This window comes from Salvelinus fontinalis, unplaced genomic scaffold (assembly GCF_029448725.1).
Source record: "Salvelinus fontinalis isolate EN_2023a unplaced genomic scaffold, ASM2944872v1 scaffold_0641, whole genome shotgun sequence".
Lineage (NCBI taxonomy): Eukaryota > Metazoa > Chordata > Actinopteri > Salmoniformes > Salmonidae > Salvelinus > Salvelinus fontinalis.
This window is the reverse complement of record NW_026600850.1, coordinates 96569-113028: the sequence shown is the minus strand read 5'-3', so window position 1 is coordinate 113028 and position 16460 is coordinate 96569. Positions and strand designations below refer to the sequence as shown.

General features: G+C 43.1%; 2 protein-coding genes across 2 annotated transcripts; one reads left to right on the top strand and one right to left on the bottom strand.

The window, feature by feature from the left end:
* Nucleotides 1–749: 749 nt before the first annotated feature.
* Nucleotides 750–12478, bottom strand: LOC129846900 (gastrula zinc finger protein XlCGF17.1-like). The gene is made up of 4 exons (XM_055914707.1): nucleotides 12389–12478; nucleotides 10793–10984; nucleotides 9658–9771; nucleotides 750–4221 (listed from the first exon to the last, which is right to left on the bottom strand). The coding sequence occupies exons 2-4, from the start codon at nucleotides 10920–10922 to the stop codon at nucleotides 3353–3355; spliced, it is 1113 nt and encodes a 370-aa protein (XP_055770682.1). The 5' UTR covers nucleotides 10923–10984; nucleotides 12389–12478; the 3' UTR covers nucleotides 750–3352.
* A 35-nt stretch (nucleotides 12479–12513) lies between these two features.
* Nucleotides 12514–16268, top strand: LOC129846899 (zinc finger protein 883-like). The gene is made up of 2 exons (XM_055914706.1): nucleotides 12514–12603; nucleotides 13064–16268. Exon 2 carries the CDS (start codon nucleotides 13174–13176, stop codon nucleotides 15007–15009), a length of 1836 nt encoding a protein of 611 aa, XP_055770681.1. The 5' UTR covers nucleotides 12514–12603; nucleotides 13064–13173; the 3' UTR covers nucleotides 15010–16268.
* The last annotated feature ends 192 nt before the right edge of the window (nucleotides 16269–16460 follow it).

Genomic DNA, 16460 nt, shown 5'->3' with positions numbered 1-16460 from the left:
TAAACTAAAGACTCACTAGCTAACTCGCACAGGAGACAAGCCTTACCTTTGCTCTCTGCATGTGGTTCGTTTCAGTGAGACTTAGATATGTTCTGGAACAATGAGACTTAGATATGTTCTGGAACTTTTTAGCCAATAGTTATGAAAGTAGCTCTAGAGTCAAAAGTGGTCCCCAAAAATGTCATAGTACGTCACATATGTGCACCAAGTAATTTCGCTCTCTTGCTTTGCTGTGTGTGCATCTTGCTAGCTGTCACTCAAATGGCGAGGGACTGAAGCGTATTGGCTGGAACTCGAATTGCAAGGGGGCTGGCCCACGTGGGTGAAAATGTGGAGAAAACGGTTAATTTCAAACTAGGACAATAATTATGCTCAGAGATTAAGCCTGTATGAACTACACATTGACACATCCAGCCCATAGTGGGAGGTTTAATAAATACTTATGTTGTCGCCATAGGTTCCGGAGCATGTCTTTAACGGCTCACCAGAGAACTCACATAGGAGAGAAGCCTTTGCACTGCTCCCAGTGTGGGGAGTGCTTCAGTCATACAGAAGACCTAAAAACATCAGCTAGCTCAGCAGAGAAGCTTAATATCTGCTCTTAATGTGGGAAGGGGTTTAAATTACTGAAAGAACATCAAAAGACAATACACAGTGCAGTGCCAAATACTAGGACCGTATCCACAATGTGTATCAGAGTAGAAAATGTGTTGTAGGTGCTGAGAATAGAGACATTTTACTCCTTTGGGTAAAAATCAAATCTATGCATGAAGCCTCTTTAGTCATGAGTTCCACCTAGTGGACAGATATTTAGGAGACCTCATGAGCTGTCCTGACCAGTTAAGAGTTACCAGCAGGTGTCTTGGTAATAGAAAAAGGCAGCGGGACAGTGGTTAGGAGTTGTTCAAAGAATGTTTTGATATTTCTATACGATCAATCCAGAAGTAATCTAGACCTACATGCAACAGTATTTCTTGCTCTTTTTACAATGATTTTACAAGGCCTATTTCTTTGTTTTGTAAATTTCACACGACATGCCTAAATATTTATAACCACTAGGCAAATTAAACATGTTTTTCTTTCGATGATTCAATCATGTTATTTGTTCCAAGTAATCCCTTTGGAGCACAACATCACATTGTTAAACAAAAAATATGGCTATAAATTGGAGGCAATTGAAGGCATCTAGGGTTTATGTTAAAGGATCAATATGCAGAAATGTATGAGTTGATTTGTACTCTGGGCTCAGTTTGTCTGTGTCCTAACATCATCCTAAAACTTCCTCTGAGCTGGGAGTGTTTAGTAGTCTTAACAGGTTTTAACAGGATTCCTAGGACCTTTTCTGAGATGTCTTGTGGATACAGACCCTGATCTCATAATGGTGTTTGCTGCCAAGCTGGTCAATTATGTACGTATTTAACTCATTTTCCTCGTCGTGATACCTGAAGTACAATTTTTTTTTATATATTCTAATATGAAAATGTACTAAAGAGTATGAATTATGACGAGGGTCACATTTGAATTAAATTGTCTTATTCCTCCAGAAAGCCATTCACTTTCTATCGGCATAAACCAATACTTTCTAAACCAACTTCCATTGTCGCAATTTAACCAGCCAGCCACGCTCCTCTTGGAAACTAATTTATGTATATTGATGTCCATTTCACCAGGGTTGTGGGTTAACTTGTCAGTAAAATAATGTGGTACAATAATATTATTACTTGAATCAGTAACAAGGTATCATAACTAATTACACTTTGTATTTGAGTAACAATAACTATAGTTAGCAATGCGTTACTTTCAGAATATACAGTGCATTCAGAAAGTATTCAGACCCTTTTCCTTTATGCAGATTCTGTTACATTACAGCCTTATTCTAAAATGGATTAAATGTCATGTTTTTCCCTCACCAATCTACACACAATACCCCATAATGACAAAGCAAAAACAGTGTTTATACATTTTTGCAAAATCTGAAAAAAATAAACTGAAATACCTTATTCAGACCCTTTGCTATGAGACTCCAAATTGAGCTCAGGTGCATCCTGTTTCCATTTATCATCCTTGAGATGTTTCTACAACTTGATTGGAGTCCACCTGTGGTAAACTCAAATGATTGGACATGATTTGGAAAGGCACACACCTGTCTATATAAAGGTCCCACAGTCGATAGTGCATGTCAGAGCAAAAACCAAACCATGAGGTTGAAGGAATTGTACATAGAGCTCCGAGACAGGATAGTGTCGAGGCACAGATCTGGGGAAGGGTACCAAAAAAATGCCTGCAGCCTTGACGGTCCCCAAGAACACAGTGGCCTCCATCATTCTTAAATGGAAGAAGTTTGGAACCATCAAGACTCTTCCTAGAGCTGGACGCCCAGGCCAAACTGAGCAATCGGGGGAGAGGGGCCTTGGTCAGGAAGGTGACCAAGAACCCGATCCAGAGTTCCTCGGCGGAGAACCTTCAAGAAAGACAACTATCTCTGCAGCACTAGACTAATCAGGCCTTTTTGGTAGAGTGGCCAGATGGAAGCCACTCCTCAGTAAAAGGCACATGACAGCCCACTTGGAATTTGCCAAAAGGCACCTAAGGACTCTCAGACCATAAAAAACAAGATTATCTGGTCTGATGAAACCACGCGTCTCGTCTGGAGGAAACCTGGCACCATCCCTACGGTGAAGCATGGTGGTGGCAGCATCAAGCTGTGGTGATGTTTTTCAGCAGCAGGGACTGTAAAGACAGGCCTTTTTGCTTTGTCATTATGGGGTATTGTGTATAGATTGAGGGGGGGGGACAATTTAATCAATTTTAGAATAAGGCTGTAACGTAACAAAATGTGGAAAAAGTCGTGCTTAAATGATCTGAAGAGACTTTGCCTACCAGGAGAGGCCGAAACTGTGGTTTACAGGTAACTAACTACATTAGAAACTTTACTCACCAGAGCTCTCACATTATGAAAACCACCAAAAACGTTCAGGACAAAGACACACAACATATATATATATACATATATACATACAACAACCTGCCAAATCAATTCTATACAATGTTTAGATTAAAACAGTGGAAGAGGCCAATGGGCACCCTCTGCTCTATATAGGTTTGACCTTTGACCCGGTAGTGCACCATATAGGGAACAGGGTGTCATTTGGGACACAGTATGGAAAGAGGAGTGTTGAGGGCGGAGCTTCACGGGGGAGCATCCCTTACCCTCGCTCTCTCAGGACTTTTACCATGTCTTTTATTTTTTGTTCTTCATCCGTTTCATTGTAGTTCATGATTATATGCAAATAAAATATACTTCAGTAAGCTCATGAGTGTGTCCCGTGTGTGTTTGGATATGTGTGTTCTCCTAAGTGTTGTTTTTGGGTATGTGTGTTTTCTGGTGTCTTCCGAGGTGCCCGGATAGAATAAACCTCTTGCCGCAGACGGGGCAAGGGAAGGGTCTCTCTCCCGTGTGAATGCGCCGGTGTATCTTTAAATAGTTAGAATGGGCGAAGTTGGCCCCGCAGTCGGCACAGCTGTAAGGCCTTTCCCCCGAGTGAGACCGTTCATGAGCCCTCATGTTCCCCCTCTGCGCGAAACCCTTCCCGCACACGGAGCAGCAGTGTGGTTTCTCTCCGGTATGGGTCAAGTGGTGGACTTTCAGGTCCCCAGAGCTGAAGAAGCTTTTCCCACAGTCAGAGCAGAGGTATGGTCTCTCTCCCGTGTGGCTTAGCCAGTGAGTCTTTAGGCCTCCTGACCGAGCAAAGGTCTTCCCACATTCAGTGCAGCAGTACGGTTTCTCACCTGTGTGTGTGCGTTGGTGCCGTTGCAACTTGGACTGGTTGAAGAAGCCTATCCCGCAGTCCGCGCAGGTGTACGGTCTCTCTTCATTGTGCGTCAGCTCGTGGCTCTTCCGGTGCCCCGGCTCGGCGAAGCACTTCCCGCACTTGCAGCAAGAGTACGGTTTCTCTCCGGTGTGTCCTCGCTCGTGCCGAGCCAGCTTTGACGGTTTAGCGAAGATCTTGCCACAGTACGAACAAGTGTAGTCGGGGGCCAGCTTCTTGATTCTGGTGTGGGTATTCTCATGTCTCTCTAGGTGTGATGGTCTGTCAAATGTCTTCCCACAGTCAGGACATGGATGAAGCTTCTTCGCAGCCTTCTTCTTCTGGTGTTGTGGTTGCCCTGTTGCCACGGTCACTTCTGGAAGATAGTCTGGGTCCGACTTTATCCTGTCTCCTATACAGATTGAATAAGACAGACAAATACTTCATTTTTATTGAAGACTGTTCAGCAAGAGGAGACAGACAAGCACCTGGGGAGAACACTGAGAAAGGATTGTCGTGGATGGGGATTAAACCCTGGTCTCGAGTGGGGAGTCATACATGTGAGGTCCCGGGAGTTGACACTCAATCACGGCTATGCACAGATTATTACTTTATTGTTCCTAGGGGGGGGGGGGGGGGGGGTAATGTTGTACGGTGTACAGAAACTTCTGTACTATATGAAAAATGGTCCGGTACTAGATTTTTTGGACCTTTCGCTACTTCTGCCATGTGTCTCACGTGTGTACTGATTGAGAGGGTTGAGTCTAGTCATTTGTCTGAGTCTAGTCATTTCTCTTCTCACGGCCTCAGTAACTAGCTAGGCTACTTGCGCATGCGATGGGGAATCATCTAACACCAAATGAGAGCCAGTTGGAACTGAGACCCTTGGGTACCAGGGGACAACTGGCCACCTGGGGTAACTGGCCCCGCCCCCTGTAATTCACATTAAGACCATAAGATGTCACCAAATTATTTTCCCACTGCTATTGCTCAACAAAAAATGTCCTCTGTCATCACAACTTTGAGATATTTAAACAAAAACGATTTTGTGGTAAGTTGATCTAATTTTTGTACATTTTTTAAAAGTTGTAGATATTGGAATATATCTAACATTGGAATATGAGTCCACCTGTGGTAAATTCAATTGACTGGACATGATTTGGAAAGGCACACACCTGTCTATTTAATGTCCCACAGTTGACAGTGCATGTCAGAGTAAAAACCAAACCATGAGGTCGACGGAATTGTCCGTAGAGCTCCGAGACTGTGTCGAGGCACAGATCTGGGGAAGGGTACCAAAAAATGTCTGCAGAAATAAAGGTCCCCAAGAACACAGTAGCCTCAATCATTCTTAAATGGAAGACGTTTGGAACCACCAAGACTCTTCCTAGAGCTGGCGAAACTGAGCAATCGGGGGAGAGGAGCCACTCTGACAGAGCTCTATAGTTCCTCTGTGGAGATGGGGGAACTTTCCAGAATGAAAACCATCGCTGCAGCACTAGACCAATCAGGCCTTTATGGTAGAGTGGCCAGACGGAAGCCACTCCTCAGTAAAAGGCACATGACAGCTCGCTTGGACTTTGCCAAAAGGCACATAAAGACTCTAAGACCATGAGAAACAAGATTCTCTGGTCTGATGAAACCAAGATTGAACTCTTTGGCCTGAATGCCAAGCATCACGTCTGGAGGAAACCTGGCACCAAACCCTTCGGGTGAAGCATGGTGGTGGCAGCATCATGCTATGGGGATGTTTTTTAGTGGCAGAGACTGGGAGACTAGTCAGGATAGAGGTAAAGATGAACGGCGCTAAGTACAGAGATCCTTAATGAAAACCTGCTCCAGAGTGCTCAGGACCTCAGACTGGGGCGAAGTTTCACCTTCCAACAGGACAACAACCCTAAGCACAAAGCCAAGACAACAGAGGAGTGGCTTCGGGACAAGTCTCTGAATGTCCTTGAATGGCCCAGCCAGAGCCCGGACTTGGATCCGATCGAACATCTCTGGAGAGACCTGAAAATAGCTGTGCAGCAATGCTCCCAATCCAACCTGAGAGCTTGAGAAGATCTGCAGAGAATGGGAGAAACTGCCCAAATACAGGTGTGCTGAGCTTATAGCGTCATACCCAAGAACATTTAACTTCTTATGGCTGGGGGCGCTATTTTCACGTTCGGATGAAAAGCGTGCCCAGAGTAAACTGCCTGCTACTCAGGCCCAGAAGCTTAGATATGCATATTATTAGTAGATTTGGATAGAAAACCCTCTGAAGTTTCTACAACTGTTTGAATGATGTCTGTGAGTATAACAGAACTCATATGGCAGGCAAAAACCTGAGAAAGAAATCCAACCAGGAAGTGGGAAATCTGAGGTTTGTAGGTTAAGTCTTTGCCTATCCAAGATACAATGTAAATTTGGTCTGATTGCACTTTCTAATGCTTCCACTAGATGTCAACAGTCTTTAGAACCTTGTTTCGGGCTTCTACTATGAAGGTGGAGCGAATAAGAGCTGTTTGAACCAGGTGTCTGGCAGAAAGCCATGAGCCAAGTCTCGAGCGCGAGCTCTGTTCCTTTTCATTTCTAAAGACAAAGGAATTGTCCGGTTGAAACATTATTGAAGATTTATGATAAAAACATCCTAAATATTGATTCTATACATCGTTTGACATGTTTCTACGAACTGTAATATAACTTTTTTGACTTTTCGTCTGGACTTGTGCATTTGGATTACTAGACTAAACGCGCGAACAAAAAGGAGGTATTTGGACATAAATGATGGACTTTATCGAACAAAACAAACATTTATTGTGGAACTGGGATTCCTGAGAGTGCATTCCGATGAAGATCATCAAAGGTAAGTGAATATTTATAATGCTATTTCTGACTTTTGTTGACTCCACAACATGGCGGGTATCTGTATGGTGGCTGAGCGCTGTACTCAGATTATCGCATGGTGTGCTTTTGCCATAAAGCTTTTTTGAAATCTGACACAGCGGTTGCATTAAGGAGAAGTATATCTTTAATTCTATGCATAACACTTGTATCTTTTATCAACGTTTATGATGAGTATTTCTGTAAATTGATGTGGCTCTCTGCAAAATCACCAGATGTTTTGGAGGCAAAACATTACTGAACATAACGCGCCAATGTAAACTGAGATTTTTTAATATAAATATGAACTTTATCGAACAAAACATACATGTATTGTGTAACATGAAGTCCTATGAGTTCCATCTGATGAAGATCATCAAAGGTTAGTGATTCATTTATCTCTTTCTGCTTTTTGTGACTCCTCTCTTTGGCTGGAAAATGGCTGTGTTTTTCTGTGACTAGGCGCTGACCTAACATAATCAGATGGTGTGCTTTCGTCGTAAAGCCTTTTTGAAATCGGACACTGTGGTGGGATTAACTACAAGTTTGTCTTTATAATACTTGTATGTTTGAGGAATTTAGGTGTATAATACTTGTATGGTTTGAGGAATTTTAATTGTGAGATTTCTGTTGTTTGAATTTGGCGCCCTGCACTTTCACTGGCTGTTGTCAAATCGATCCCGTTAACGGGATTTCAGCCGTGAGAAGTTTAAGGCTGTAAATCGCTGCAAAAGGTGCTTCAACAAAGTACTGAGTAAAGGGTTTGAATAATTATGTAAATGTGATACCATTATTTTAATTTAAAAAAAATGTAAACTGTTTTTGCTTTGTCATTATGGGGTATTATGTGTTGATTGGTGAGGGGAAAAACAGTTTAATACATTTTAGAATAAGGCTGTAACCTAAAAAAAAAATTGATAAAGTCAAGGGGTCTGAATACTTTCTGAAGGCATTGTATGTGCTTTTGTCAGTATTATATTGTTAAGGCTAATATTATATCACCCACCAATGCACTCATGATTTAACTATGACAGCTATATATTTCGACCATCTATGTAGCTAGCTCGTCTGGGCCTGCTAGTCGTGTTGCTAGCCAGCCAGCAGCCCTTGGCAGAGCATTGCACCATGGGAGGTGAAATTCATTCTGGGAATCGTAGTATGCTGTGTGGACCATAGAATCCATTCTATTTCTACGGTGTGTGGACTAGGGCAAGACAAGAGCGTCAAAGTATTTTTATATATTGTTTTGGAACTAAACTATTACATACAATTATTTAGCTGATGAATGTAATTTGACCCAATATTATGACCATCGATGAGCAAAATAACCCTGATATGTATGAAATTACATTTTAAAACAGTTTAGATTTAATTGTACAATTATTTAGTATGCTCTGAGTCTCATATGGTTTTGCAGAAGGAAAATTAAAGATTTTTCTGTTATTAAATATGGTGCTTTGTTTTTGTTAAATAAATTCAACATCGAATAACAGTTAAACATATTGTTCCAATTTTTAGTTTCGTATCGAGTATGTTTCCGTATTGAGTATCGTGATACAAAATTCTGGCATTGTGACATCACTAGAAACTTGTTTTTAGTCTCTCAAAGAAAATAATTTGTTTATATGCATTGTTACTTTTTTCTAAACTCCTAATTGTCAGAAAAGTGTTTTTATGTAACTTCAAAAGATTTTCAAGAATTTTCCTGAAAATGTTTTGTGCTATATCTACACATTTTAAAACCCAATTCTTAAAAACAAACAAATGTTAAAGGGACAAACTTTGACAGATTTTATTTTATAAGATGGTTGCCAAATTGTGTCAGCAACGTGAATAAGATTTACACTACCAACACGCTATTGTTGTATTACGTTCCAGCTACAGACAAACTCACAGACAGTCATTGTAAATAAGACTTTGTTCTAAATTCACATGCCTGGCTAAAAAATAAACAAGACAAACAATACAAGCCAAAAATGTTTATGTCAAAGTGCCATGGTTAACAATGAGACAGAGCAAATCTCTCTCAAAAAAGTGTAACAATCCCACACTAGAACAGAGGGTAGGCATGTCTGTCTTGTTTTACTGTGTGGTTTTAGCATTGATTTAGAATACCAGTTGTTCCCGCCAAAATTAGCACCTAGATCTAGACGCACTGCTCTGCACAGGGGTTTCTCTGTTTTTCTGAAGAGCAAATCTCTCGTTCTGTGTCTTCACCAGTTTTTCTGCAGATTCATTCGCTCAAGTAACTAAGCTTGATAATTTGCAAGCTAGTTTTAGTTGAACGGCCAGGTATCCAGTTAGGATTCCAGACCAAAACCAAACCCATCAAACTGCCTGATAATCACAGACCAGCGCCCGCATTCACAAAGCGTCTCCGTGTGCCAGCGCTGATCTAGGATCATTTTTGCCTTTTAGATCATAATGAATAAGATTATGTGGACCGGAGGCACCTGGTCCTAGATCAACACTCTTAAACTACCACCAGCTGTTTTATTAAATTGCAGACAGAAACTTGCTGTTTGTACTTCAACGAACATTGCATGGAAAATATAAGGGAAAATACAACTGACAAGTCACACTGTCATTCAGTGGTGGCTGCTGAGGGGAGGACGGCTCATAATAATGGCTGGAACGGAGCCAATGGAATGGGATCAAACCCATAGAAACCATGTGTTTGATTTATTTGATACCATCCCGCTAATTCTGCTCCAGCAATTACCACGAGCCCATCCTCCCCACTTAAGGTGGCACCAACCTCCTGTGCTGTCATCGTATCTTTGTACTCCCTGACGATGTCCATGCTGCCGAAACACGCCGAGGTTTTAAATCTTTCTTCTATTGAACATGCCGTAACAATAAATGCATTTTAATGATATGAAGAGTGCCTTGGTCCTTGTTTCTTTGATGACCAATTAACTGCTCTACCATAGATTTCTACCTGATCCGAACTTATATCCTCTGAACAGGCCCCTGGACTTACCTGGGTAAACCATTTCATCTTCCTCTGCTTCTGCTTCATCATCTTCCTCCTCCTCTTCTTTGATAATCATATTAAATCTTGGTCTTTCTGCCACGGTGGGACCTGGGAGGTGGCCTGAAATAACCAAACCAATATAATTAATTGCCAGCTAATGCTGTAATGCTGGAGATGCATCGTTGGAGCATTTGTTCCACTAGGAACTGAAGGGAATAAGTAAGGGAGAATCTCAGTTTAATTTGCTTGATTCCTTGTGTCCTCCTTGCTTCTTTCTCAAAACCCATTGAATGAGGTCAGAGGTTCCTCCCCTCTGACCTTTACATTCGATAATTTTTCAGAAGGAGAGAGGATGCGAGGAATCAAGGAAACGCAATTGAGATTCTCCCTAAGTCAACATAATGCTCTGGTTAGGCCTACCTCTAGTTGGGATTCTCCCTAAGGCAACATAATGCTCTGGTTAGGCCTACCTCTAGTTGGGATTCTCCCTAAGGCAACATAATGCTCTGGTTAGTCCTACCTCTAGTTGGGATTCTCCCTAAGGCAACATAATGCTCTGGTTAGGCCTACCTCTAGTTGGGATTCTCCCTAAGGCAACATAATGCTCTGGTTAGGCCTACCTCTAGTTGGGATTCTCCCTAAGGCAACATAATGCTCTGGTTAGGCCTACCTCTAGTTGGGATTCTCCCTAAGTCAACATAATGCTCTGGTTAGGCCTACCTCTAGTTGGGATTCTCCCTAAGGCAACATAATGCTCTGGTTAGGCCTACCTCTAGTTGGGATTCTCCCTAAGTCAACATAATGCTCTGGTTAGGCCTACCTCTAGTTGGGATTCTCCCTAAGGCAACATAATGCTCTGGTTAGGCCTACCTCTAGTTGGGGTTTAGCACTGAGGTTTACCTCTAGTTGCCTCTACTGTTATCTTTGATCAGTCCCGGATCCAACTCTTTTTTTCATAGTATTCCATTCATAATCGTTTTGTTCACTGCCTTATATTTTTTACACATTTTACACATTTTTTACCCATAGGTACATTTCTAGGATTAGCCTAATCTCCCCCAAGCCTCTCTCATTGGTGGGAGAAATGCAAAACTGACCCAAGATCAGCGTCTAGGGCCAACTTCACGCAACATGGACTTACCTGGATCAGCCATGTCACTATCTCCCTCTTCCTCTTCCTTCACAGTCACATTGGGTTCAGGTTCTGGGGCAGTGGGACTAGGAAGGTAGTCTGATTCCGACTCAGACCCGGGGTTCTCGCCAAAATCCATTTTTGAATCCTGCTCTGCTTTTGGGCTTGTAATTGTGTACTCTAGTGTAGATCCATGATTATCTGTGGGTTCAATGACACATACACACAATGATGTGAGGTTATTTAACACAGGGTTTCCCAAACTGGGTACTGGGGCCCCCCATGGGGACACGTTTAGATTTTTGCCCTGGCACTACACAGCTGATTCAAGTATTTGTGCTAGGGCAGAACCAAAACCTGCAAAAAAAATTTGCATGCACTCTTGACCACAGCCTCATGGCCTGTTAACACAGGTGTGCCTTATTGTTAATTAAGGGTGTGGCATCGGGTATAAATGTTTGGCCATCAGTTCAGTCAGAGGATCCCCTTGCTGGTGTAGGTTGGTGTGCCCTGGAAGGATGGGAGTGGTGATGGCATTCATTCATTAAAATCAGTTGTTTTATAGCAATGCTCTTATTCCACCTAGAACCGGTCTTCTGTGGACACGCCCTGGACACTGTCAAGGCTGCTAATAAGGACTACTTGCATTGACAAAAAAAATAACTGATGCTCTTTCACTGACTATACACACACTCACCACATAAGCTGCTGCTACAGCTCAGTCTTATGCATCTTGATGCCTAGTCAATTTACCCCCTTAGCGATATGTACATAATTTACATGGTATCCCTGCACATCGACTTGGTACTGATACTCCCTGTATATAGCCATGTTAATGTTATTCACTGTATTTATTCCTTGTGTCACTACTTCTATTTTTATAGGACCCTGTAAGTAAGCATTTCACTGTTAGAGGCAGGTGACAAATCACATTAGGATGTCTTGTTTGTTGATTAAAGCACATTTACATTGTCAGCAACTGTCACTAACCTTGGTCATTGTCTTATAGGCATACTACAAAAATGTATTTCTTTTTATTTGACCAGGTAAGTTGACTGAGCACATTCTCATTTACAGCAATGACCTGGGGAATAGTTACAGGGGAGAGGAGATTAATGAGCCAATTGTAAGCGGGGGTCATTATTGTGCATTTGAGAATGAACAAAAAACGAAAATAAATTGTTGCAGCGTATCTTTTAATTATCATGCTCCACCCCTGATGAGAACCTGTTGTGCAATTGCTTAGTGCTAGTTATTTACCAGAAGACCTCACCACTTTAAACAGGCGGCGTAGATCGGCTCACTTCAAAGATTCATAGTGTTACAAATGCAGGTTTTTGACCGTCACGCTCTAGTTTACATGTGATTGTATTATCATAGACACAAGGAGAGAAGAGACGCTAAACAAGATGGATAATATTAGCTAACAATATTAGCTAACTGAGCTAGCTCTCGCCGAAACTGACTCGTCCTTATCGTAGCATTAGCCAACTAGCGTTCTGGTATATAGTGCTAGCTTGGGTGAGCACATTTTCAATATAGTTGCGTACATTTAATTGCCCGATAAAACAAAATTAGTTAACTAGCCAGCTAGCTGTTACTCACCTCGACTTCTCTAGCGGATGTTATGACTGGAGATCTACGTCGACATTCGATTGCTCTGGCCTGAGAGCGCAGACAAACAGGAAGTTGTTGCCTTATCGTTAATTCCCCAAGACTGCAACTGTATTTTTCTCTCAATATACAATGTAAAACGCAAAACCTTGAGCAACAAGACAACTGTATCTGGACGCACAGAAGAACCACAAAGCGAAAATAAGGTGATAATATTTTAATGCCACGCAATATAGTCGTAGAGATAATTGCTAGCTAGGCTGGCTAGCTATCTAGCTAACGTTAGCCAGCTAGCTATAACTACCGACAATGGGTCCGGGTAGCTATAGCTACCAACGTTTATAACCGATATATAGCTCGAACCCTACACTGAATCCAGAATTAACCCCTAGCTCCTTATGCACTTATCTATGTAGCTAGAACTGAGAGGATTGGATAGCAGTCTGTTTGCAATACAGCAATAATTCCACCAGCCTGGCCTTTCGAAGGGCGTGATGGAGTACAGTAGTTGAGCTACTAGGCTATATTGCTTAGCTACAGCCGAACACCTATGAGATCAACACACTTCTAAGGGGTATCTTGTCTAACAATCACCTGCAGTTGAGCCCTTGACAAAGTATTTATTTAATGGTAATTAAAGTAGTATCAAATGATTTTATTCTTCAGGAACAGAGGACAACAAGTGAAAGACCTTGGAGTAGCTTACTAGAGAGCACCGCACGAATTTCAGCTGTTCAACAACTTCATAATTTCTGTTACCGCGTGAGCAGGACAATATGAATCGTGAAAGAGAAACGTTGATGGATGAAATTGAAGAGAGTTTATGGACTTTAACAGAGGACAATTTACGCTCCCTTTGTGAATGCAGTGGAATAGGTGGCAAGGACGGATCCGAAATTAAAGGAAAGAATCAACGAGCACTACGGCGTAAAATCATGGAGGAAACATGGGAAAATGAGGATTTAATGAAATCTGAAGATCGGGGAATGTCATGGTTACTCCAACTGAAAGAGGACATCAAAAGGATACAGGATGCTGGGGGTGTGGCCTCCAGACAATCAGCGTCAGCGCATGTGGACGACGGAGCACAAGGAAACTGCAACGCAGAACGTAAAGAGGATGGAGGGAATCTTTATAGTTACCAGAACAACCCTCACCTGTCCCCCTTCCAAGAATCCCCGGGTAGTGCTTCACTTGGACTCGAAAGCAGGAAAACACCAGGGCTGAGTGGAACGGTGAAAGGAGGAGAAGAGGAGGAGGAGGAGGAAGATTTGATTGAGGCAGCAGGGAAGAGTGTTAAAAAACGCCAGCCGAAACGCACAGTGAAGAAACCCCACTGCTGCTCAGACTGCGGCAAAAGCTTCAGTCACAAAAGTCATTTGACTGTTCACCAGCACACACACACCGGAGAGAAGCCTTACCACTGTACGCAGTGCGAGAACAGTTTCTACTGCTCATCTTATCTGATATCACACATGCGAACGCACACCGGTGAAAAGCCCTACCGCTGCTCCGACTGTGGGAAGAGGTTTGGCCAATCGAACGCCCTGAAGCTACACCGCATGCGAAGGCACACCGGTGAGCTGCCATTCTCTTGTTTAGAGTGTCCGAAACGTTTCGTCACGTCGGCACACTTGAAATCCCACCAGAGAGTCCACACGGGAGAGAAGCCCTACCACTGCTCGGACTGTGGGAAGAATTTCTCCCACTCGAGCGCCCTGAGACTCCACCAGAAAACCCACAGCGGAGAGAAACCTTTCATCTGCGAATGTGGAAAGAGCTTCATTAACTGGGCCCACTTAAACTCCCATCAAAGATCCCACACCGGTGAGAAGCCTTACTGCTGCGAGCAGTGTGGCAAGTGCTTCTCTGAATCCGGCACCCTGTCAAATCATCAGAGAACCCATACTGGGGAGAAGCCTTACAGCTGTGATCAGTGTGGGGAGAGGTTCGCTCAGTCGGGATCTCTGACGATCCACCAGAGGACACACACAGGAGAGAAGCCCTATGCCTGCGATCAGTGTGAGAAGAGGTTCATTACCTCTAGCCACCTGAGACGCCACCAGAGGACTCACACTGGAGAGAAGCCTCACCTCTGTGATGAATGTGGCAAGAGCTTCACGCGGGCCGGAGCCCTGGCGAGCCACCGCAAAACACACAGCGGAGAGAAACCCTACAGCTGTGATCTGTGTGGGAAGAGTTTTGTTCAGTCTGGGCAGCTGACGAGCCACCAGCGCACACACACAGGAGCCAAGCCGTATGGCTGCGATCAGTGTAGTGAAAGATTCACTCAATCAGCCACCCTGGCCAATCATCAACGAACACACACGGGAGAGAAGCCCTATGGTTGTAATCTATGCGAGAAGAGCTTCGCTCAGTCGGGGCACCTAAAAAGTCACCAGAAAGCCCACGCCAGAGGAGGAATGTGTCCTCTTCCAACCCTCTCCTCTCCGACATCTGTTCCGGTACCTTCTGTAAGTTCTAAATGGTCCAAAACTCAGCTGCCGGACTCCTCAGCCACACCAAGTTCTGAAACTACATCACCAGTGTTCTATGTGAACACTGGCTACCCGCTACACACAGCACCTTCTACTACTAAACCCCCTTATTGACCTGTTTTCTGAACCAGTGGTTGTCAAACCTCTCCTCAGGGACGTTTTGTGTATTTGATCTATTCCAGAACTAGTACACCTCATTCAACTAGTCAACTAATCCTAAAGCCCTTGACTAGGTGAACCAGGTGAGCTACTTCAGGAATATAACAAAGTTGTGAAACGTTGGGGTGTCCAAGGAGAGGTTTGGAAAACACTGCTCAACACTGTGGACACTATGGGGTGGTTTCCCGGACACAGATTATAACTTAAAAAATAATTTAATAGAGATTCTCCATTGAGCTTGTTTTTTTAGTTAAGGGCTAGGGTAGTGGGGTAATATTTATCATAAATGCATATATTATATATACCTCACATGCGACTCGTAATAAGAGAACAACAAAAAAGCCCATTTTAATTCATTATCTGACTCCATAAGATAAATGCCAATATGCAAGAGACTATAGTTAGTGTTACAAGACATCCTTCTAGGCATGGTCAGAGAGAGAAAGAGGGAGACAAAGTAACCATGGCCCATAGCTCATGGGAGAGAGAAAGAGGGAGACAGAAACCATGGCCCATAGCTCATGGGAGAGAGAAAGAGGGAGACAGAAACCATGGCCCATAGCTCATGGGAGAGAGAAAGAGGGAGACAGTAACCATGGCCCATAGCTCATGGGAGAGAGAAAGAGGGAGACAGAAACCATGGCCCATAGCTCATGGGAGAGAGAAAGAGGGAGACAGTAACCATGGCCCATAGCTCATGGGAGAGAGAAAGAGGGAGACAGAAACCATGGCCCATAGCTCATGGGAGAGAGAAAGAGGGAGACAGAAACCATGGCCCATAGCACATGGGAGAGAGAAAGAAATGGAGAGAGTATCTCACCACAGCAGTTCAGGAACCAAAAAAGAGAGAGGCAATGAATGTAAGACCTTTTATAATGTCAGAGCTGTTTGAATTCAAAAACTGAGTTGTTGACCAATAGCATTACTGTAAAGCTAACCTCCAATCAGATATCGTACCTACAGACCTGTAAAGACAACAGAACCCCTGACAATGGGGTTGGAGAATAACACAGATAAGACGACACAGAGGACATTCTGGCTTACAGTCGATAAGAAGGGTCTCTTCTGGGGCTGGCCTGCCCTGAACTAGTATTAAGCGTTGTCTCGGAAACCGGCTCTATGGGCTAAACAACATCATACTGACCTGTTTCAATGTCATAGAACATGTCATAGTGAACTGTGTGTGTGTGTGTGTGGGTGGGGGGGGGGGGGGGGGGGGGTGTTGAGGGGTGTATCTTTTATGCTCTCCCATTATCAATTAAGTTGTTATAATGTAGAATGTTTTAACAATAGTAGGTATGTATTCATGTATTCAATTGATCAATAAATTCAACCCAGTATCTTCTCAACAATGTCAGCTTATCACCTTGATTGTTTAGTACACTTAAAAATATATATATAATCTG